Source organism: Urocampus carinirostris, chromosome 16 (assembly GCF_059441175.1).
Source record: "Urocampus carinirostris isolate Australia breed hairy pipefish chromosome 16, RoL_Ucar_1.0, whole genome shotgun sequence".
NCBI classification, from domain to species: Eukaryota; Metazoa; Chordata; class Actinopteri; order Syngnathiformes; family Syngnathidae; genus Urocampus; species Urocampus carinirostris.
The window spans coordinates 23,437,099-23,459,924 of record NC_142364.1 but is presented as its reverse complement, the minus strand read 5'-3'; the positions used below and the strand labels follow the sequence as shown (position 1 = coordinate 23,459,924).

At 38.7% G+C, this 22,826-nt stretch overlaps 1 protein-coding gene across 1 annotated transcript in view; it reads left to right on the top strand.

The window, feature by feature from the left end:
- pappaa (pregnancy-associated plasma protein A, pappalysin 1a) overlaps positions 1-22,826 on the top strand; it is a 161,032-nt gene that overhangs the window by 43,005 nt on the left and 95,201 nt on the right. Inside the window, exon 7 of the mRNA XM_088356261.1 lies at positions 7,702-8,203. Coding sequence (XP_088212387.1) covers positions 7,702-8,203 — 502 coding nt within the window. The remainder of the gene's footprint in view (positions 1-7,701; positions 8,204-22,826) is intronic.

The following is a 22,826-nucleotide window of genomic DNA, read 5'->3' as shown; positions in this document are numbered from 1 at the left end:
AATTTATAGCGATACAAGATAAGTACTTTGTTCATTATTATAGTTCTTTAAGGCACACTGGATTACAAGGCGCACCATCTAAAACCGTGTTTTGTGAGATATTTTTAATACATTGAATGCACCGGACTAGAGGTAATATCTTAAGCCGGAGCCTAAACCCGACCTGAGCCCGAACCGCAATTTGGTTGGATCGAGCCTAAAATGTCAATCATTGGTTCGGGTTCATGCCAGGCCTTGCATCTTTCTCGCTACCTTTTTTCCCTGAATTATCCACCCGTCATTGTTCTTAGTTTATATTTCTTTGTGGGTGAATTAATTCCATCCCCCTTTTGGTGCGTCCACGGGCTCGGTGGGGCGCTGACAGGCACACGGATCCTCCACAAACAAACATAAACTAATAACAGTGATTGGTGAATAATTTTTAAAAAGTCAGCGAGAGAGAGGCCATCCTCCTCCTCACATTTAAAATATGAATATCCATGTTTTGTCCCTCAGATTATATATGATTTAACAGGAAGAGGAGCTTGAGCAAGGCATTATCACAATCTAATGTAAAGAGGTGTAATTAACCCTCTGTTTTTCTTCTTCTTAGCATTATTTTGTCAAGGCAAAGGCCAGCAACCCACTGAAATCAGATCCTTAACCTGTTTTTGGGACCCGACCCGCCACTTGAGAACAGCTGCTTTAATCTCCCAACTAATAAAAAGCATAAGCACTCACTGAATCCTAAAAAATAATAACCAGGATTTGTTCTCTGGAGAATTCAAAATCCCATTTACAAACGTTTGTGGAATAAAAAATGTTTAAGTATGGCATTAAAAAAATAAAGTAATGATTGCATGATTAAATCTTATGCGAAATATTTCTATTATCGAGATCAGTGATTACACTCGTATTCAAGTTTATAGCCTACAAGCCGCAATGCTTGTCCGACCACGACCTATTACTCACGCGTTATTACACCTTTTTAACGACGGCTTTAGAACTCGCCCTCCTCCATGTATCATATCAAGCGTACGTGCACGTCGGCCAAATTTAATGCGTGGCCTTTATCTCCAAACGAGTGTGACGTTTGTCCGCTCGAGTTACCGTGCGTGCGTGTGGGTGATCTATAGATTATTTAAAGTCACTGAACCTTGCATCAACACCGGCCATAATGTGTGTACTACAGGCAAGTCTGGGCTTGCCCAGCACGCTCTGTGTGTAAACTGTACTAAATTTTCGTTCTTGGAAAGCCTCCCTGTTTGTGTCAGCTCCTCGTTTCCTCTTAGTTTTACCCCAACCCGCGTCTCGGTGGACTCGCCTTATGGTGCATTTGCACGTTTCCCATACGCCTAGGCTCAAACCCGGAGATAAACAATGCGGTGTCGCGGCACGTGTGCGTACGCATTCATGAATTGAGCATTCACGTGCAACTTTAACGGCCTCCGTCAAGGACCGGAGTACCTCTCGTAAACGTTTATGACTCGATGCCCCGGCGGTTGAGAAAAATAAAAGGCAAAAACTTAACACGTGGACTAAAGTTCGAAAAAGGTTTTGTGCTGTGGAAAACGAGCAAAATATTGAAGCGATACGTGTGCGGTTGGCGTCCTTTGGAAAGGGATTGAGGCTTGATTGGAAACAGCAGTGCGCTTGCATGCAAGTGAGTGTGGCGCAACATCCTGGATGTATACGTGCTTACGGGCACGGTGTATAAGTGCTGATTGGGCGTTGGTGAGTAAGGCTCACAATCGATTATAAGCGATGACGTTAAGTGATTTTGACCAGTTTGGGTGCTCAATCATATCTTATTTGGGAGGGTCATCATTATTTGCTGGTACTGTAATATTAGGCCACCAACTCTTCCAGTTCACCTGGTCTATATTTAGCACCAAGGTCTCACAGAAGCAGGGAACTGCGGATCATATTGACTGAGCTATGTTATTGAGTTTATTAATGAAGTTCAAATATACTGTAGAAGTAAGATCCTCAGAATGATCAGCAAAGGTCATGGACACAACTTTCAAGTCCAGTGATAGAACAGCCATGAAAGGTTGACTGTCATGTTTTGTGGGTGGACCAGAGGCTGGGGTACTCAAAAAAGGTATTGTACTTAATTTCAAATTCATGTTCAAAATGACAAACAATTAAGTGGTCTTAAAATAAATAACACACTATCCCAATCAGAAAACAAAAACATGGCCAAACTGACATGGGAGTGGAAATTAGCATTGAAGTGAAAGACAATGACCCGACCGAACGTGCTGTACAAGCAGTGAATATGCAGGTCAGGGATAATGAGAGGCAGGTGTAGTTGCGCCTCCTCAGTTGATACCCTCTGTAGGAAGGTGGCATGCCATATACGCCTAAATCTTCCTAGCCCGGATGCCAGATATACCCCTCCCAAAAATGATGGAGACTGTAGAAGATAGTCCTTTTCCACCAGAACAGGTGACGTGGGTGGTCGAGGATCCTTGTCCTTCCCCACCGAAACAGGTAACAGAAGAGCCAAGACACCTTATTCTCATCACCGGGACAGGGAACAGATGCAACAGACTATCCTTTGCTGCAAGAACAGGGGACCGAGCAGCCGAGGCTCTTTTGTCCTTCTCCACCAGAACCGGGGCCAGAAGTAGCTGAAAGAGCTTTTCCTCGCTGCTGGGTCAGGGAACGAGTGCAGCAGACAGTCCTTGGCTGGTTAAACAAGGACCGGAAGCAGCCGAGGGACGTTTTTCTTGCCGCCTGGATAGGGGACAGGCATGGCAGATAGTCATTAACCACCGTAAGAGGGGTCAGGGGGGCCTGAGGCTCGTTATTCCTTACCCACTGGAAGAGGGACCAGAAATAGCAGAGGGACCTTATCTTTGCCGCCAAGACAGGGAATAGGTGCAGCAGACATTCCTTTGCCACTGGAACAGGGAACGGGTAAGGACAAGGACCCTTGGCCTCAATATTGACCAGGAGTGGCTAAGGCACCTTCTTCTCAAGCCAAACAGAGACCCTCTTCATGCTGTCGGTCTAGCTTCCCACTAGGTTCTTTGGTGGTTGGGTAATTCTGTCAAATTTCGGCCAGTGGACCGAGAGTACAGCGAAGCAGCACTAAAGGTTGGCATGTTTGAAAAAATATGGCATTTATAACAAAATCTGGAACAAAGTGTTCTATCACAGAAGTTCCGACTTTTTTTTTTCATTCAGACAACGTCACCTGAACTGAACTGAAGGTGGTTGGAACTTATTCATTAAGTCATTCAAAAGTTGTTGTAATGTCTAGATGAAGCATTTGAATGACATAGAAACATTTGAATTGGCGTGTAAAATGTTTCATGATATTGATGGTGACCACGATTGTATTTGCTAAGTGGTTCAAACATATGAGTAAAGTTGTTTAAATGGTATTGTTAAGGTATGTGAGTGTTACTCTTGATGAAATATTCAAACATCTCGTTAAAAACCGTCCGCAAAACAAATTCTAAGTGAGTTACATCACGAAAAGCATCTATTCTGACAGTGGCACAATAGTTTCAATTTGTTGGATGGAGACATTGAATTATACTGTTGTAAATCACTAACCGGCTCTTAGACAGTAGTGAAGTCAGAATTAAAGAAATAGTTCACATGATAAAACTTGGAGAACATCAATAGAAAACCATTTAATAAAAACAATATTTGAGTTGGGTAACACAGTGTGCTTTCTTATTTCACTGTAAAAACTTGTTGATTGTACACCACTAGTAATCTAGTATGCATTGTTATTATTATACAGTATTGTAGTATCATGGTATTATTTGTGTGAACTACACAACCAATAACTTATTTGCTTCATATGGAACTACTTTTTAATTATTGTAATTCCTGTGTTTTTCATCAGCTCATACATTCGTACAATTATACTAAGTGAGCCCTGTGGGACTGCACAGCTCAGCATCTTTGGTTTATGATGGTACCAACATGCAACGTTTTGTAGTTATATGGCAAGCAATAAATTAGCTTGAGCCGCCTCGTAACAATGTTGTCATGCAGTTACTGGCTTTTCATACAGGTTTTGCTTTAAATGCTTTATATTTCAAGCCCGAGTATGCTTTACCCAATATATATATACACACACACATATATATATATATATTTATATATATATATATATATATATATATATATATATACATACCATACATTCAAATATAAGGGTAATGTCTGTTTTCATATAAACATATACTGTAAATTCTAGACTTCTAGCTGCTACTTTTTTGCTACATTTTTAACAGTGGGACTTTGAAGGTATTGTTGGAGGTGTCCCTAAAAAGTTGAAAGATAGAAATATTCTCTATTAAGTATTCGTGAACATGGGCCTGTTTAGGGCGTAGCATATTAGGAAAGAGGAATGTGGAGTCAGGGTTGATGTAAAGTTGCTGGAAAGTGACGTCATGCCTGTCCCTGTGGGTTTTCTTCTTTGTTTCCATTTGTTAGTGTAGCGTGAAAGTGGTGAAAGTAAGAAAATTACTATTTCAAGTCCAAACTCCAACCTACTGTATCCCCAATGCAATTTGGTCGAATACTGCGGCAACCACCGATGACAACAACGCAAAAAGAAATGTCTGTGTTGCAATACACAGTATGCTTGCCCCGGCGCTGTCGTCTGAAAATATAGGGGTCACATTTTACACAACGAAACCTTCATTCATGTTTTCTTTCGGGCCAGTAGTAAATATGTGCTTGTTTTTGTAATCACCATTTGGAATGGTCACAACAATCTGAAAATTTGTGACTTAAACGACTTAAATCAGAATTTAAAACGCTGCAGCTGAAAATAGTGTGGGGCCACGACAGCGGAAGGCTGATTATTTAGGGGTTCCCAGGAGCTCAGGAGGTAGAGCGAGAGGTTGCAGGTTCGATTTCCGGCTCGTCTGAGTTAAATGTTGAAAGTCCTTGGGCAAATCACTTAACCCCTAAAACCTCCCCCGATAAGCGGTTAGTTACCCTGATGGCTGACATCGCTATAGGCGTTTGAGTGTGTGCTTAAATGGGTACGTGTGAAGCGCATTGTAAAGAGCTTTGGGAGGTCTTTAGTGACTTGAAAAGCTCCAAATAAATGCAGACCATTTACCATTAGATGATGTAATGCCTTTCAGACGGTGTCTTACAGTTTGCCTCTGTGTGCCTGCGTGTGTGAATGCTAGCGATGGGATTATCTTGTCTGCCTTGGGAGTGTGTAACAGTGTGTGACTCACCATGGGAGCTATTTCCTAGAGAGTAGATAGTCTGCATGCTTTTACTCGTCCCATTATAGATTTTTGCTGTATTTTAAGTATTTTTTTAAACTAATAGCTTATATCTGGCATTTGGTTTGCCATATATGTGATGTAATTTGACCTTTATTTTTAGAAAAAATATTCATGATCTAAATATAATACAACCAAAATAATGATAGCAATAATGATAATGATGATAAATTAATTCAATATCCATAAGAGTTAGCTGTACTGTATAGGGCCAATACCCAGTCTCATTATCCGTACCAGCGACCATGGCGATTTGAATTCAAAATGATAAATTGGAAAGATAAAAATGTCATATCATTTTAAGGAAAACTTGGAATATTGTGATACGTCATTGATTAAAATATTGATATTTTCTGTTTAGTGTTTTTTATTGTTGTACCAGTACTGAACTTGGTTCTAGGCTTGGAGATTTTCCACATATTGAAAACGTCAAAAACAATAGGGATGAATAAATAAATAAAATGATCACAAAAATAAATAATTTTACATTGAATATATAATATATAATATTCTACGAGAGATACTAGTACTGTGAACTCGGTTTTGGGACTGGACACAGGTGGTTTAGGGATCAATGAACTACGATTTTTTTGAATTACTGAACAAATTAATATAGGATGAATAAGAATTAAAATCATTACATAATTAATAGTACAGTGATCGATTATTGCAGGGGTGAGGTTCGAAAAGGAATAGGATAAAATCTATAAAGAGGATTTTTTTTTATTATTATCGATTATTATACAATTACGTACAACAACACCACTTTCACTGGCTCAAGGATTAGTTTAACAAAAAATATATATATTTTTTAACTCATTCTTATAATTAATTTTTACAAATAACTATTGTACAGTTAAAAATAATGCTAAGGCAGACAGTTGAGCCAATCATAATGCAGATCACAGTTCTCCATTAAGTAGCAAAATCGGGAAAAAAGTCAACCACTTTATAGCGAGGGATTACTTCATTTGACATCTTATATTAATAATGATGGTAATGTTTTTGTTCTTCTTCTAATTTTAGGTATTTTACTAGTGGTGCCAGTACTGAACAAAGATTTAAGGACTGGGCATTTTTAAATTACTAAAAAAAAACAATAATTAGATAGGGAAATAAAACAATACAAAATTACAAATATTTTACATTTTATAAAAACAATTTTCTTTTATAAATATTGGTATTTTATAAATGTACAGTACTAAATTTAATTATACGGCGTCTAAGTGCTAAATTTGATAATTTGTTTCGTATTAATTTTGTAGTATTTTTGTATTACTTCCGTAGTAACAAAAAAAAAACATTTTTTTTTTTTGGTCGTACTTTATTTAATAATATATATATATTTTTTCATTATATTTTGACCATTCCTGTTTGGTGGGCCGGAATAAAAAGCCTGAGGGGCCTCATGTGGCCTGCGGGCCATAGTTTGCACACCATTCTCTCTATTGTCCCTATGCGTTTTGCATTTCAAACGCAGTGCAAGAGTAACCGTTAGGTCATGATGACAGCTGATTCACTCCTTGCAATTTAAACAAAAACGAGAGAAAAATAAATATATCTGAGTATTTCAGCAAATATGTCTCTACTAGCTTCACCTTTGCTCCCCCCTCATTCTTTTTTTTTACTTACCTCCACTGTGACCACACACGGACTTACAGTACAATAATGAATGTGTTGAGATAATGTGGCTTGGAAAGCATTTTCAGTGTTCACTTGATTAAACAGAGGAATTTTTGCACCATGCCCAGAAATGATGTTAGCAAATGGCTGCAGTGCTCGCCAGCTTGGAAGTGCTCTAAAGGAAATTAGGGGAGAACATTGTGTCTGCTGCTCATTGGTTTCTCAAAAGTGTTCAATGAATGTCAGCGTACATCACTCGTGGTAATTTGAGCTAGCTGGGTGCCGAAGTGACGATTTGAGCATCTCGATGGTTTAACTGAACTGGTAGGCCCTCAAATAACCTCTGTGCCAAGACAATCAATGGATATATGGTACAATGAGTTGTAACAAGTAACCGATTAGGCCAGTGGTTCTCCACTGGTCTGACTTTAGGACCCACCATAATACCCTTATTACAAGCCGCCTATCAAATCAAGAATTCCACTCAAATTTATCAGATGATAGGTTTGTGCAGTTTAAAGTAGATATAGTAGAACATATTCACCTCCCGCCCCCAAAAAAACAAAAAACAAAATGTCCAGCAAAACCAGAACACTTCAAATTACCATAGTATACTCTCATATAGGCCTACATCAAATATCTTATAGTATAGTGTTTTCCACTTTACATTACCACTAACTTTCTTAGGACACAATATTATCAGCAAAAAAGGCAATAAAATGCACAAGATCACAATCAAATGCATACAATGTTTAACATTGTTGATATCAATGACAATAAAGACCAATTCTTTGAGTTTGATTTCTGCAACTGTGTTCCACAGGCCCACCCGATGTCGAGCAGGTCTGCGAGCCGAGTGTGCGGACTTGGAGCCCCAATGCGGGTATCGAACAGGGAATCGTCGGTCTTTCCGAGTGCCCTCTGCAGGGCTGCATGCTCCAGCTGGAATTCCCTCATCCGTTGGTGCCGGACTCATTGACCGTCTGGGTCACGTTCTTCAGCCCTGAAGAAACGGCTTTGCCAGCAATCCATAACATCCTGTTGCTCACCGTCGGTGGAAACAACATCTCGTTGGGGCCCAGCAATGTCTTCTGTGACACGGCGCTCACCTTAAAACTGGATGTGGAGGAGGAGATCTACGGGGTACAGTTCTTCACCATGGAGCAACATCTGGAGATCGACGCCACACTGTTGGCGTCCAAACCAGATTGCACTTTGTGCAAAGACTGCCAGCCGCTACGCTACCGTTTGCTGCGCTGGCCGGCCTTCACACACGCGCCGCACGGTCTCATTTTCGATGAACCATCGCGCCGGTATACAGACAGGTGAGTCGTCTGGTAGGCAAATTGCTTTGTGAGTCAACTGCTCATCTGGAAAATATTGTTTTCATGGTCTCATAGTAGATCTTATATAGGGATACATGAAGGCTGTTCAAGGGGTCTTTGATATTTTAAAATAAATGCAAAAAAAAAAACCATGCATGCTACCTTCACTGCAATGTAGGTAGGCGGGTAGGTAGGTAGGTAGTTACGTAAGTAGGTAGGTAGGTAGGTAGGTGGGCAAGTAGATATGTAGATGGATGGGTAGGTAGGTAAATGTATGGATAGGTAGGGAGAGTGATGGGTATGTGGATATATGGATGTGTAGGTGGATAGATAGATGGGAAGGTGGATGGATACATAGGTAGGTAGATAGATGGATGAGTATGAAGGTAGATGGATAGGCATGTAGGTAGATTAATGGGGAGGTAAGTAGATTGATGGGTAGATATATAGATGGATGGATAGGGGATGTATTAATGGATAGGTGGTAAAACCAGATTGTCACATTGGCAGATAATTTTGCTTTTATGTAGCAATTTCTTCATTTTACTATGTTTTAAAAACTGGTTTTCATGTATTTTCCCATACCATTTTTGCTCCATTAATATAAAAAATGTTGATTGCAGGTATAGATATATACTTTTTACATTTTTTTAAGTAAATTAGAAGAAAATACATTTTTCAAATTTAAAAATAGGATTTATTATACTGTTTTAAAAAATAGTTCAGCTTATTTTGGTTTTGTTTTCCCATATATTGAAAATGCATTTAGTTAAAAACTAATATTGAGTAAGATGAGTGGATATTTTATTTTACATAATAAATATTAAAACTAAATAAAAATACAAATTTTTTATACTAATGGGACAATGTTTTTTTTTGCCCAATGTATCAGTTTCTCTATTCTAGATCTCGCTGATCAATTTGCCTATTTTAAATACTTATTTTCAAGTTTTATTATATTGTCAACTACCTGTGAGATTATTCATTTAAACCTAAATGGAACAAAATTATCTGATTGGGTAGTCTGTAGACAATTTTAACAATGCTACAGTAAGTATACATGTATTTTTTTAAATCAAAAAAATATTGATGAAAGTATACTGTATAAGACAAAGAAAGAGCAAAATTATTTGCCATAGAAAAAAGATGATTTATTCGCCATATTTTCTTCAATTTTCTAACTAAACGTTTTACAGTGTTAGATGGACAATTTCTGAAAAGACATAGGTACGTTTTTATCATAAAATACACATTTCCTGTGTATTTGTATGAAAAAATCCACGTAAGTCATGAGCAGAGCGTAACATTGTTTTAATTGGGAAGTATATACCGTAAAATTCGGACTATAAGTCTCACCTGATCCACACAGTACATTTTAAAGGAAAAAATATTTTGTACATACATAAGCTGCACCTGACTATAAACTGCATGTGACAAAGTTAATTTAAGTTAAAATTAAACTTGCGTCTTCTTCGACACATATTCCACCTGTCTCACTCTTACCTTTACTGCTGGGGCGCCAGTGGTGGCATAAACTACTCATTTCCTGAGTCGCAGGGTTGAAAGTTTTGGAAAAAAACTTGCGGTCTATACTAACGGTACATTTTTGTTTGTGTCATGGAGTTGATATGTACCTATGAGTTTACAAACAAGGCATTTAAATAGCAGATTTTCTTTTCGGCACCCCCAAGGCAAGCGAGCGAACCTCTGAGAGTTTCAAACCTGTGGTCAGACGTGTATTTCCAAAGTCGCAGGTCAATTGTTGCCCACGTTTGCTTTTTTTCTCCTGTTCCGTGAAGCAAGGGCAAACAGATGGCTTGTTGAAAGTATTATGTGCACAGTGTGGTGAGAGTTTAGTGCTCTGCTCTCGCGGAATGCGCTGACTTGTCAAAGATTTGTGCTATACGTGGCACCAAAGTGTGTTGTGCCATCTTCCTATCGTGAGAAGCTAAATGGCCCGATAAGACTCAAAAGGGCGAGTACACGAGATGGAGGGATGATAAATCCCCCCGTCACAACAACTTCCTGGTTTTGGACGGCAGGAGGTCCTCCAAAGGCTGCAGAGAACCAGAAGCATTTTATCTGCAGGGGAGCTTTGGCACACCTCAGTGGTTATTGACGTACTGCCGGTACTCTAAAAGCTGTGGTGTATTTCATGAGCTGTGGTTGCATTCCCGCGGTCGAGGTCGGTGGCACGGGTGGACTGTTTACCTTCCTGATTGCAAATGGAATGTTGTCGCTGGTCAGAGGGGTTTTGTTGCGTGATTGTAACAAAGAAAACACATGCCTTCGGGTTTATTTCGAACCGAATGCATCTAAAGGGAGTTATACATAAACCTCGGGTGCTAGCGGTAAACAGTTCTAGAAAAAAAAAATTGTTTACAACAAAAACGTCTTCCTACTTGGGGGGTGTGCTGTGATAGATCTGTACTGTCAGACCACTGGCCTTTACCTGAGCTAGGTCAAACTGCTGGTTTGTTTGGAATGGCCCAAGGCTCAAAGGTCAAGTAAAAGGATAAATTATGGCGCAAAATCAGGACGTGTGAAATGAAGAGAAGACACGCGAGGTTGAGGGTTGGACGATTTGAGGTTAAATCATCGGAGAGGGCCAATAGGTAATGGAAGAGAACATTAGGGGGTTGCGGACGCATGCGGGCGTGTGTTTTGGTCTGACCCCCATTCAGCCGAGGCACCCCGGTCGATGGGCTAATCCTCTCAGTGATGTGGGATTCAGGGCTGTCACTAGGTCAAAGGCTATCTCAGAGCTGATGTGAGGGGACCTCCCAGAGAAGTAACTCCCCTCACCCTCCATCTGTAATTGGGAAAGACCCAGGGATTGACAGCTCTTTCACATAATATCTCATGAAAATCCCTATGACTCCTTTGTACTAGACTTAAACAGAATTAAACCAATGCTTCCAAATTATACGTTTTAGAAAACCACAATTCATGCCTGGCCTACATGTTATCAACCAATTTATAAGGTACGCTAGGCTTCATCAGTTTTTTGAAAGGATGTTCTCCTACTTCAAACAGTCAACTTTGTAGGCAATCAAGCTTTGATCCTATGAAGACATGGTCAGAGAGTTGCAAAGGCGGAAGAAAGCCTAAGCTTGAAGGTAATAGCTGATGACCTAGAGTCATTCAACTACTTTTAGTAACACTTTCTAAGCCTAAAAATTATCCGGGTCAAGACAAAATGGTTGTTTCTCTCAGACCTTAATCCAGCTCTTGGGTCTTTCGATGTTTTGGCTCAAAGATTTGCTCAAGACTCAGTTTCCTGGGTAGGTATTATGGTTTTTTAAATTTGCTGTGTGGTATAATATACTTTTTGCCCTCTTTAGAGCATTTTCTCCACTACACAACATCAACAAAATAATGTGTGTGCCCAAAAACTTTGCGTATTGTGTGAAGAGGTACATCCAACTGTCTGCAACTGGTCATGTCATGATTAAATAAAATTCTGCTGTGCTACTGGTTTGCGTCACTGCACCATAGAAACGTCCAAATGCTTTTGGCTGGACTACCTCCCACAACCTCTTTTTATTCAGTTCTCGTGTGCTCAAAATATGTATTTGAGTTGGGTCCCAAGGCTTGCAGTGATACTAAAGGACAACCAAAATCTAGATAACCATGGAAAGAAAGATTGCAATGATCAAGAAATAAAAGAGGGAATTGAATTGTTACAGTCCCTAAGTTTCATGACTGTAACCAATAGATGATCATGATTATCATTAATTATCATTAAAATAAGGAGGTGACTATAGGAAACATTCTAAGGGCCTGAGAATCCTCAGAAATAGAAATATTAAAATCAGTCTCATTTTACATTCACCATCTCCTGCACCCACTGCATCCAACTGGTACTCCATATACATATATATATACTGGACTGTCTCAGAAAATTAGAATATTGTGATAAAGTTCTTTATTTTCTGTAATGCAATTAAAAAAAAATAAAAATGTCATACATTCTGGATTCATTACACATCAACTGAACTATTTCAAGCCTTTTATTATTTTAATATTGCTGAATTTGGCCTACAGCTTAAGAAAACTCAAAAATCCTATCTCAAAATATTAGAATATCATGAAAAAGTATACAAGTAGGCTATTCAACTAATCACCTGAATCATCTAATTAACTCGAAACACCTTGCGAGGTTTCCTGAGCCTTAAAAACACTCAGCTTGGTTCAGTAAACTAAATCACAAGTATGAGGAAGACTGCTGATCTGACTGCTGTCCAGAGGACCATCATTGATACCCTCCATCAGGAGGGTAAGACACAAAAAGAAATTTCTCAAAGAGCAGGCTGTTCACAGAGTGCAGTTTCAAAGCATATCCACAAAAAGTCTGTTGGAAGGGAAAAATGTGGCCGGAAACGCTGCACAACCAAGAGAGATGACCGCAGCTTTAACAAAATTGTGAAGAAGAGCCGCTTCCAGAATTTGGGGGAGCTTCAAAGACAGTGGGCTGAAGCTGGAGTCCAGGTATCAAAAGCCACAGTTCACAGACGTGTCCGGGAAATGGGCTACAATAGCTGTATTCCCATGGTCAAGCCACTTCTGAACTCAAGACAACGGAAGAGGCGTCTGACTTGGGCTATGGAGAAGAAGCACTGGACAGTTGCAGAGTGGTCCAAAGTCCTCTTTTCAGACGAAAGCAAGTTTTGCATTTCATTTGGAAGTCAAGGCGCCAGAGTCTGGAGAAAGGCTGGAGAGGAGCAAAATCCAAGTTGCTTGAAATCCAGTGTGAAGTTCCCACAGTCAGCAATGGTTTGGGGAGCCATGTCAGCTGCTGGTGTTGGTGCACTGTGTTTCATCAAGTCCAGAGTAAATGCAACTGTGTACCAAGAGATTTTAGAGCACTACATGCTTCCATCTGCTGAAAAGCTCTATGAAGATGAGGATTTCATTTTCCAGCATGATCTGGCACCTGCCCACAGTGCCAAAACCACCAGTAACTGGTGCACTGACCATGGCATCACTGTCCTTGATTGGCCTGCTAATTCCCCTGACCTGAACCCCATCGAGAATTTGTGGGGTATAGTTAAGAAGAAGATGAAAGACACCAGACCTACAAATGCAAATGAGCTGAAGGCCGCTATCGAAGCATCCTGAGCATCAATAACACCTCAGCAATGCCACAGGCTGATTGCCTCCATGCCACGCCGGATTGATGCAGTAATCCGTGCAAAAGGATTCCCAACCAAGTACTGAGTGCATCAATGGACATTTTCAAATGTTTGATTTAGTTTTGCTGTTATAAAATTATTTTTTTTACTTGGTCTGAGGAAGTATTCTAATATTTTGAGATATGATTTTTGAGTTTTCTTAAGCTGTAGGCCAAATTCAGCAATATTAAAATAATAAAAGGCTTGAAATAGTTCAGTTGATGTGTAATGAATCCAGAATGTATGACATTTTTGTTTTTTTAATTGCATTACAGAAAATAAAGAACTTTATCACAATATTCTAATTTTCTGAGACAGTCCAGTATATATATATATATATATATATATATATATATATATATATATATATATATATATATATATATATATATATATATATATATATATATATATATATATATATATATATATATATATATATATATATATATATATATATATATATAGTGTGTGTGTGTGTATAAACACATAAGTAGTATTTACTATATACTATTTTGTATTTTCAGCTTTTTATCCGGGGTACAGGGGGTTTGGCAATGCATTAGCTTTGAATTACCACAGGTTTCTTTCCCCCGCTATATGGGATCTTCACTTTGCGATCCCCACCTCTGTATCAATTGATGTTGTATATCAGGGGTCTAATGCATTCAAGTTGTGTTTCCTTGGCTCACAAGTCGTTCTCCAGGTTAACAGTCATGGGCAATCGTGGGCAATGACTGATAGTGGGCACCTTGACCTTTTTCAAAAGAACTGTTACAACCTCTACATCCAAGGGTACATGACTTATAAGGCAGTTGATGTCAATGCTGAGAATCATGAGAAAATTACAACAATGCAAGTGATTGGGGTACCATACACTAGACACTAACTAGAATTTTTTGCAGAATTTTCGTTTCTTTTGACGAGCTATAGCCTGGCACTCACTGGATTAGAAGAATTTAACCGTTGCTCACACTGCTTGGCTTTTAAAGCAAGTTTGTCTCACCCTTAAAATTATTTAAGCCCCCTAACCTGCATCATTACTATCATCTAAATTTGTCACAGTCAAGTAAATGACATTTCTACAGAAACCCACAAAAAAATTGTCCCAATGGCAGTACCTCTACAATAAATGGACGTTATTTCATACATTTTTTAACATGATCAAATTGATTTTGAATTCAATCTGTTTTGAAAGATTAAAAAGTGCTTGGATTTTGGGAGAAGTGTTTGCAAGTGTTTGAAATGATTGCCATGTTTCTCAACAAGCTTGCTTAAAACATACGGCTGGTGGCTTAGTTTTGCCATTGTATCTCTTCCTGTCTTGTTAGTTTGTGTGTCATATGCCGCGTCATCACCCCTTCTACACCTAAACAGGAAATGCGTATTAGTTTAAGGATTACCTATCAATTATGGACATTTACAATAGGCCATGCTAAAAATTAAGGTCACATTTCTCAGTGGTACATTATTATGCGAAGACTTTCCTGCAACTGAAAATGTTTTGACCCATATATGGAGCGAGATTTACTCTAGACACATGTAAATTGCAGATATATTTGTGCTTCCACAAAATACATGATTCACACCAGACTTTATTTCTTTTAATGGTCCTGAAGAAATTGAAAAACTGTCTTTAAAGCCTTTGAACAGTGTTCAAATTTGTCTATAAAAAATGTCTACAAACCCCGATTATTGCTTAAACAAATATATTTTGACATAGTAAAGACGCACGGCTTTCATTCCTGGTTAGACATCTCGACATCAGAAGAAGTTAATTTGTACGGCAATTATGAGCCACACAAAGTAAATGCTGAAAAGGATTGAAACCATAGATGAATATCAGAACCCCTATTGACAGAACAACTTCTTACCATGTTTGTTGTTTTTGTAGATACTCGAAGTTTGTCTGTCTTTCTTATCCGAGATCTGTTCGCAAAGAAAACAAGCAGTTACAAGAGCTATTTCAGATGATATTAGAAGTTTAAAACAACATCCTATTTTGTTTCAAGAAGCTGAACATTTTATTGACTTTATATGCTATATTTTGTTTACCTTGAGCTTGACATGTAAATAGACTCAATTCAAAACATTCCTTTTTGAAGGGCCACTTCAGAGGAATGTTAAGATTCACAAAATAATTCTTATCTGTTATAAAGATTAGTATGGCTGACTTCTTTGCCGGTATGTAAACGGCTCTCAAGTGTCTTGTTTTACTTTTCATCTATATTGTTCCCGAACATTACAGTCAGCCACCAAAATGAATGAAATCACTCTTCTCTTTGGATTAAACATGCCAGTCTTCGGTCATGATCCTCTCCAGGAAGATGTTGAATAACAATGGAGAGAGGATGCAGTCTTGTCTCACACCGACTTTAGTTTCAAACCACGCTCCAACGGTACCATTGATCAGTACTGCACTGTTGGCGTCGGAATACAGCTGTTCAATGGTCTGAACTAGTTTTTGGCCCATGTTGTACTTCCACATGGTGCTCCGTAAAGTGGACTGCCATACTCTCGCAAAACCCTTCTTGAAATCCAGAAAGACGTGGAAGAGTTTTCTCAAGTGTTGTTGAAACGTCTTGCATTCAATGCACAGAATTATCTGTCTTTAGTGCTCCTTCCCACCATGAAACCTGCCTGTTCCTCAGATAAGATGTTTTCAGCCGGTTTGGACAGTGAGACCTCAAGCATAACTTTACTTGTGTGACTGATGAGACTGATTCTGCATGGGACATAGTTGGAGGTTTCCTACCTTTTGTAGCATATTAAGTAGTAACAAGAACTCAGAGAATTTGTCAATGGCCTAGACAAATCATTAACCTAGTATGGGAAAAATCTGCACAGAAAAAACTAAACTAATGACCAACAACCACAAAAGTATCACTAGAAACATCACCATAAACCACCAAGAGCTTGAAATTGTCACCAAATTTAAATATCTTGGATCTGGTTTATCAGAAGAGGGGTCAGAACCAGAAATCATGGCTGAAACCACAGCCACACTTGCCAGATTTAAACCAATCTGGATGGACAAGAAAATAGTTACTAAAACTAGAAAAATAGCAATGGTTACTTCCATCTTCCACTACGCTTACGAGACATAGACTCTCAGAGCAAATCTGGAAAAGAAAATCCAGGTGAAGAACTGTTGTCAACTTTGCGCATATGAAAACTTCAGTGGTATGGTCATGCCACAAGATCACCAGGACTGGCCAAGATAATATTCCTTTGCACAGTCCAAAGGGACAGGAAGAGAGGACAGAAAAATAACTTTAAGGAATGGATTCCTTCCAACTTTGCCATGGCCCAAAAACAAACCAAGAACCGGAAACAGTAAAGAAAACTGTCCAGAGTTTTGATACAGATAAACCATCAATAAAAAAGCATTACATTGTATTTGTATTGCATCATCTCGTTGATGCGGGAATGGCTGAGAAGGAGATTCAAAGTGATTGATTGGATATGTGAAAATGTAAAGCCTTCATCATGTCTCTGGCTTATATTGTCTTTTTGGCTTATTGTTTCATTTCTACTACACTCCTTTGGTGCTTTAATTCACTTTGATGAGCTTGGACCTACAGTATATAAATAAACCTGCCAGGAATGCTTTTACATCAACCAGAAACACGTCTTTTGTAGTACGAGCGAGACGCATGTATTTAATCATAAAAATAGGAAGCCTTTTTAATAGGGTTCTGAATCAGCTTTACACTTTTATTAATATATATGCCGACACTGAGAAATTGAGGTAGAATTATAGCGTGACGGTACATCCCTTTTGTGTTGCAGGTTGCACTTATACTCAGTTCTTAATATAATACACAGTCAACATTGGTGAATGGAGTTCTTATTTTTTTAAATCTATAATGCTATTGTACAATCTGTGTTACGAGGAACAAATCCACCTGTCTTTACCCTTCTCTGTTATGGCCAGTTTGAAATTGGGTGTCGGAGCATGATAACAACGATGTTACTCAGGCCTAATCCCAGAAATAGCCTCCTCAGTGATTGATGAAAATAGAATATTAACTCAAATTTTAAATACACAAATATGCATGTGCAAATATTCAGGGCCTTAAATTGTATATACATATTAAACATTAGTAACAAAATTGTAAATACTAAGTATTAATGTAATATGTGTATACATATAATGAAATAGACATAAAGGAACATCTTGTTTTTTTCCTTTGGTGTGATGTGCCTTGAGCTGGTACAGTGGGCAGATGCAGGGAGGGACGAAGACAACGGATTCAAATGAAAACTTATTTTAAAACTTTCACTTGTGATGATTACATTCCTGTAGCAGACTGTGTCGCTTTAATTCCCTCCATACTCTTAATAATTGTCCTGATCGTCGATTGGTTGGTGAAATGTGATTGGTTGCTTGTTACTCAGTGGCTTCTTCAGCTACTCAGTTAACCTCTTTTCTAGGATGTCGTTTCATAGAACATATCGTGCAGTGCTTCCTGCGTGTCATGTTAAGAGTCAGACTGAGAACAGTACGGTGGCTTTAGAGTTGGATGGCCTGCCTGAGACCATGAGGTCACAGGTTCAAGCTTTGTTTCACCCTAACCTTGTCAGATGTTCACATTTCCAACAAAAAGTGACATGTATGCTATCTCCTGTTACTTTTATGCCTTTCCCATGTTCGTTACAAGTTTACCACAAGAAGAAGAGGACACGTGACGTCAAACGCAATTCATTGTTTGTTGAAGCACTCATATATGCTAACACTTTAGTGTATTTAGCAATTTGAAAGTTATTGTTACAGTCTTGGTGCCTCCGTTTCATCAAATGGTGTCAGTTTTCCACCTGGACCAGAAGAAGAAGAATTTACTTTTATTGTCATTCTTTGTAACCATGCACACAGAACAAAATGTCGATACACCTGACGATGCAGCCACAGCCAAACAGGGCGCAGCCAATTTTAGTCATTAGGTGACCAAACCCCCCAATTCCAACCCTTAATGCCGAGCATCAAGCAGGGAGTCAATGAGTTCCAATGTTGTAAGTCTTAGGTATGACTCGGCCGAGGCTTGAACCAGCGACCTCCCAGTCTCGGAGCAGGCGCCCTACCATCTAGGCTACCGAGCAGGTCTGCGGTGGTGTAGTTTACAGCGGACTTTAATAAAAGAATGGATTGTCGACACTTGGGCTAAGGTGTGTGCGGGGACTGTTGTTCAAACTTTCGGAAAGTGACTTTAAACGTGACTCTGAAAGTGAGTAAACTAAATCTTTTTACGAAGATCTAGAGAAGCTGGTCTGGTCAGAAACAGGACGAGGATTTTGTCGGCTATATTATGGTTTGGGTGGGGTGCCAAATTGTTTTGCGCCAGCTTCTTTTTAAAAATGATGTTTTATCTGGTGCAAACCACAATGATAGTCAGTTTTGCTCCCATTGTATATTTAAATGCGCACACTTCTATGCTTGTCTGTGTTGATGTAATGCGGCCGCAAGCAGAGGGCTCACGCTCCCTATCGTTCGTCTTGCCCTGTGTAGTGTTAAAAACAGGAATAGAAGCAGCTACGGAAATTACGCCTTTTTACACGGTGCGCCCTGTAATTGTGAAAGTTATCAAAAGTTACAGATAACTTACACAGAACTTTAAGGTGGGGTTCTTTATTCCAGGGGTCCTTAAAAACTGGGTTCAAAGAGCCAATATACTACTTTCCACCGCGCCTATTTGCTTTAACCTTACCTTTATCAGAGGTTTTTGGGGTTTTGCACATGTTATGAAGCAGGAAAGGGGAGTGGGGTGGAGAGGGATTTCATGCACGTCATTAAGGTTTTCGGTTGGTGTAGCCTGAAAATAGTAAAAGTAAGAAAATGATTGTTTCAAATACAGTCCAAACACCAACCCAAACCCCTGAAAAGATGAAAAAGCAGAGTTTACTCAAGTGTGTCTAAGAATGGCACATACAGTACTTGATCATGACTTTAAGCCATGAGATGCTGGCAGAGAGTAGCACAGATTCAACCTTCGGACGGCACCTTTTACAAAAATTCCAGTATAACGTAGTTGTTAACAAATTCACTCAAGTACAGGTGCAAAAAAAAATTGGACTTAAGTACACTAACGAAATATTTTTGACTTAAGTATATTTTACCCATGGCATTATTATAGAAGACGTGTTGATTTTTCTAACATAATGTTATACATGACAAAATGATTGAGCATCTAAATAAGCTAATACCAGACTCTAATGTAGAACTTGATTTCCTCAATTAAGTTTTACAGTAACAAAAGTAGTGGAACTGAAAGTAAAAATTTACTGTAGCTTAATAGAAATTGTAAGAAATGAAAAAGTAAAAGTGAATTAAAATGCGTTACACCTCGCGAGTCCAGTTTTACATAACCAGAAACTGTGCCACTAGTTGGGTTACGCTTAGAGAAAGCTCATCAAAAACATTCCTCTATGAATTGAATGGTTGCAGGACAGGATGTTTTGTGGTCGCATTATTTTTTGTGGAACTCTTTTGAGTCATCATACCGATCATTGTTTGCGTGTAAGTGAGGTTTCTGTTAGCCACAGTGGCTATCATTGTGACGGAGGCGCTAGCTGCGGTTCAAGCAGGATGTGAGTCACGACTAGCGACCCGGTGGGCATCAAACTCGTTTTTTTTCTTGCATAGTTTTCAGGGCTTTCAGAATCTGATTAACGTGAACACTTAATTTCGACAAAATTGTTTAAAAAGGCTTTGTCGTACATGTCATAGTCATTAGCTTGATGAGTGTTTTTAAGTAAGTGTTTCTCAACTGGTCGCAGGCATTTGCCCTGGGAAAATAATGCTAGGAAAAAGAAAAAAATGGAGTCTCAATTACACACAAACTTGCCATGCTTGATCTCTTCTTACTGTTAAGTCAATCGGTCACAATAAAGTTAGTGAAAACTGGAAGGAAAAGCGAAAAACAGAGACAATGATCGAGGGAAAAAAGGAAAAGATTGAAGAATAAGAAATTACTGTACGAGTGTCTGCCAAAGATGCATTGTTTGAAGGTACAGTAAATAGTTTAAAAATGTAATATTTCTAGCGCTTTTTTAATTTCTTATACCAATAAATTGATCTCTATTTTTTAAACAATTCAGTTATTATTGCTGTTTGAGTACATTATTGAGTTTTCTTTTTTATTTGTGTACGTATTTTTAGTATGCAGTTATTTTAAGCAGTTTTAGGGAGTCACTTTTAAGCAATGTAGGCTTATATGCGAGTTCGAACGGAACTAGAAGTAATTTTGGTTTTGCTGGTCATTTGTTTTTTGGGGGAATAAATGTGAATATTTTCAAACAATATCTGCTTCAAAATGCAAAATCCTGTCATTCAATAAGGATGAAAATTAGATGTTTATTCTTGATTTGGGTTACCGCTTTTGAATAGGGTGGAATGCTGGGTCCTCAAGTCAGACCAGTTGAGAACCACAGATTTAAGTTCCAACATACTGTTTTAGTAATACAAAAAAGCCTGAATCAAGTTCCTATTTTCTTACTGTAAAACTTATGATTTAATATATATTTTTTTTTCAAATGATAAAATATAGTCCACAAGCTTTTGTAAATCTGGAATGCATTCAACAAATACAACAGAAATGGAAATAATGCATACAGGAGCCAAAGACTATCATTGGAGATGTCGTAAATAAAATATCGCGTGAATACAAGTTTCCTCACACAGTAATCAAAGTCAGACTCTGATAGTCTAACCCACATAAGACCACTACGACTTTTCTGTCATGTTTTGGGGGGTAAAATTCCATACGATATTCGTACGAAATTTGATGGTCCACATGAAACAATGTACTTCATCTATCAGTCCTATTTGGCCCCAATTTACCTCCCTTAACAGTGCTATGATTAAACAAAACTTACTGTATACATGCATCTCGAGTTACGCATTAGACTATGAGATATTGGCTTGTTTTGCTTGACGATTAGGAAACTATGAGCATTTTGTTTTAGATCGTGAGGTGTTCGTTTATTTTATCCATCCATCCATCCATCCATTGTCTGCACTGATATTCTCAGTAGGGTCGCGGGGTGCTGGAGCCCAACCCAGCTGTCTTCAGGCAGTGGACAGGGGACATCCTGAACTGGTTGCCAGCCAATCGCAGGGCACACAGGAACAGACAATTCGCTCGCTAATTCACACCCAGGGGGAATTTGGACCGGCCAATTAACCTGAAATGCATGTTTTTGGAATGTGGGAGGAAACCGGAGTGCCCGGAGGAAACCCACGCAAGCACGGGGAGAACAAGCAAACTCCACACTGGATTTTCGATCTCATGACCTCAGCAATAGTCAACCAGGAATAATAGATCACGGGTACACGGGTACAGTTAATATTAGATGGAAAGAACAGAAAAAAAGTCTCTACACATGTTACATATTTGTTGCTTGGCCCCTGATCTTATCAACAGTTGACTGTGGATAATGGATCACGGACAAAACAGCGCAGTTAATTGATGTGGGCAACAATGGTACGTTTCAGCGGCCTGGACCCCCCGGAAAAAAAAAGCGCTGTGGTTGCCTCTGAGTCTAAAAATAGTTAATCAAGGATAAAGGATTGTAGCCAATGGGTGCATTTCATTGAAGGTGGGCCTTAATATAAAGTCTTCTGACAAAAGTACACTCTGCCTGTCCCCGCTTGCAGAATATGCGATCAGTGTTAATTGATCAGGGCTGCACAAGAGCATTTAATTTTAGAAAGAAATAAAAGCAAAAACGGGCTCCCACAGCCTAAAATGTGCACTCTGCCCATACCTGCTAACAGCAATATACAATTGGGGTCAATGTATCGCGGCCGCTTAAGCGCAGTTGGAATTTTTGCTGGACAGCATGGCAACAAAGCACCGTCAGGCCCAATAAAAATAAGTATAAACATACAAAAATTCCTGATGCCAGTTCTCGGGCAAAGCTAAGAGGATTAACTACAACAAATACAATGAACACTATTTCCTACACCAAAAAACATAATAGTTGACAAATAGAACTAAGATGACAGGATATTATTTATTTTATACAATGCTTTTTACTGTGGGAAAGCAATACACTGACAGCATGTCTGAAGTCATATTTAATGACATGCACACACAAGAAAAGAAAATTCTTGGAAACAAATATAAAAACCAAGTCTGAAACATGACATTTGATTTTTTGACACACATCAAGGCATTATTTGAAGGCCAAAAGCAAAACTTAAATGAGAAACGACAAGTCCAATTTTTAGCAAATAGGAAAACTGTAAACAATACGTGCAATGAATGGCAACAATCTACCAATACTTTTACAGTTTTCTGGTTTGTTATAATTTATGTTTTTTTCCTTAATCCATTGACGGCTTTACCCGTTTATTTTTTTTTCTCCCCCTGGTTGTTTCTTTAGTTTGGAGTTTTCTCATTTAAGTATTGTTTTTTTCCTTCCAGACCTTTTATTTTCAGCCTTCCTTA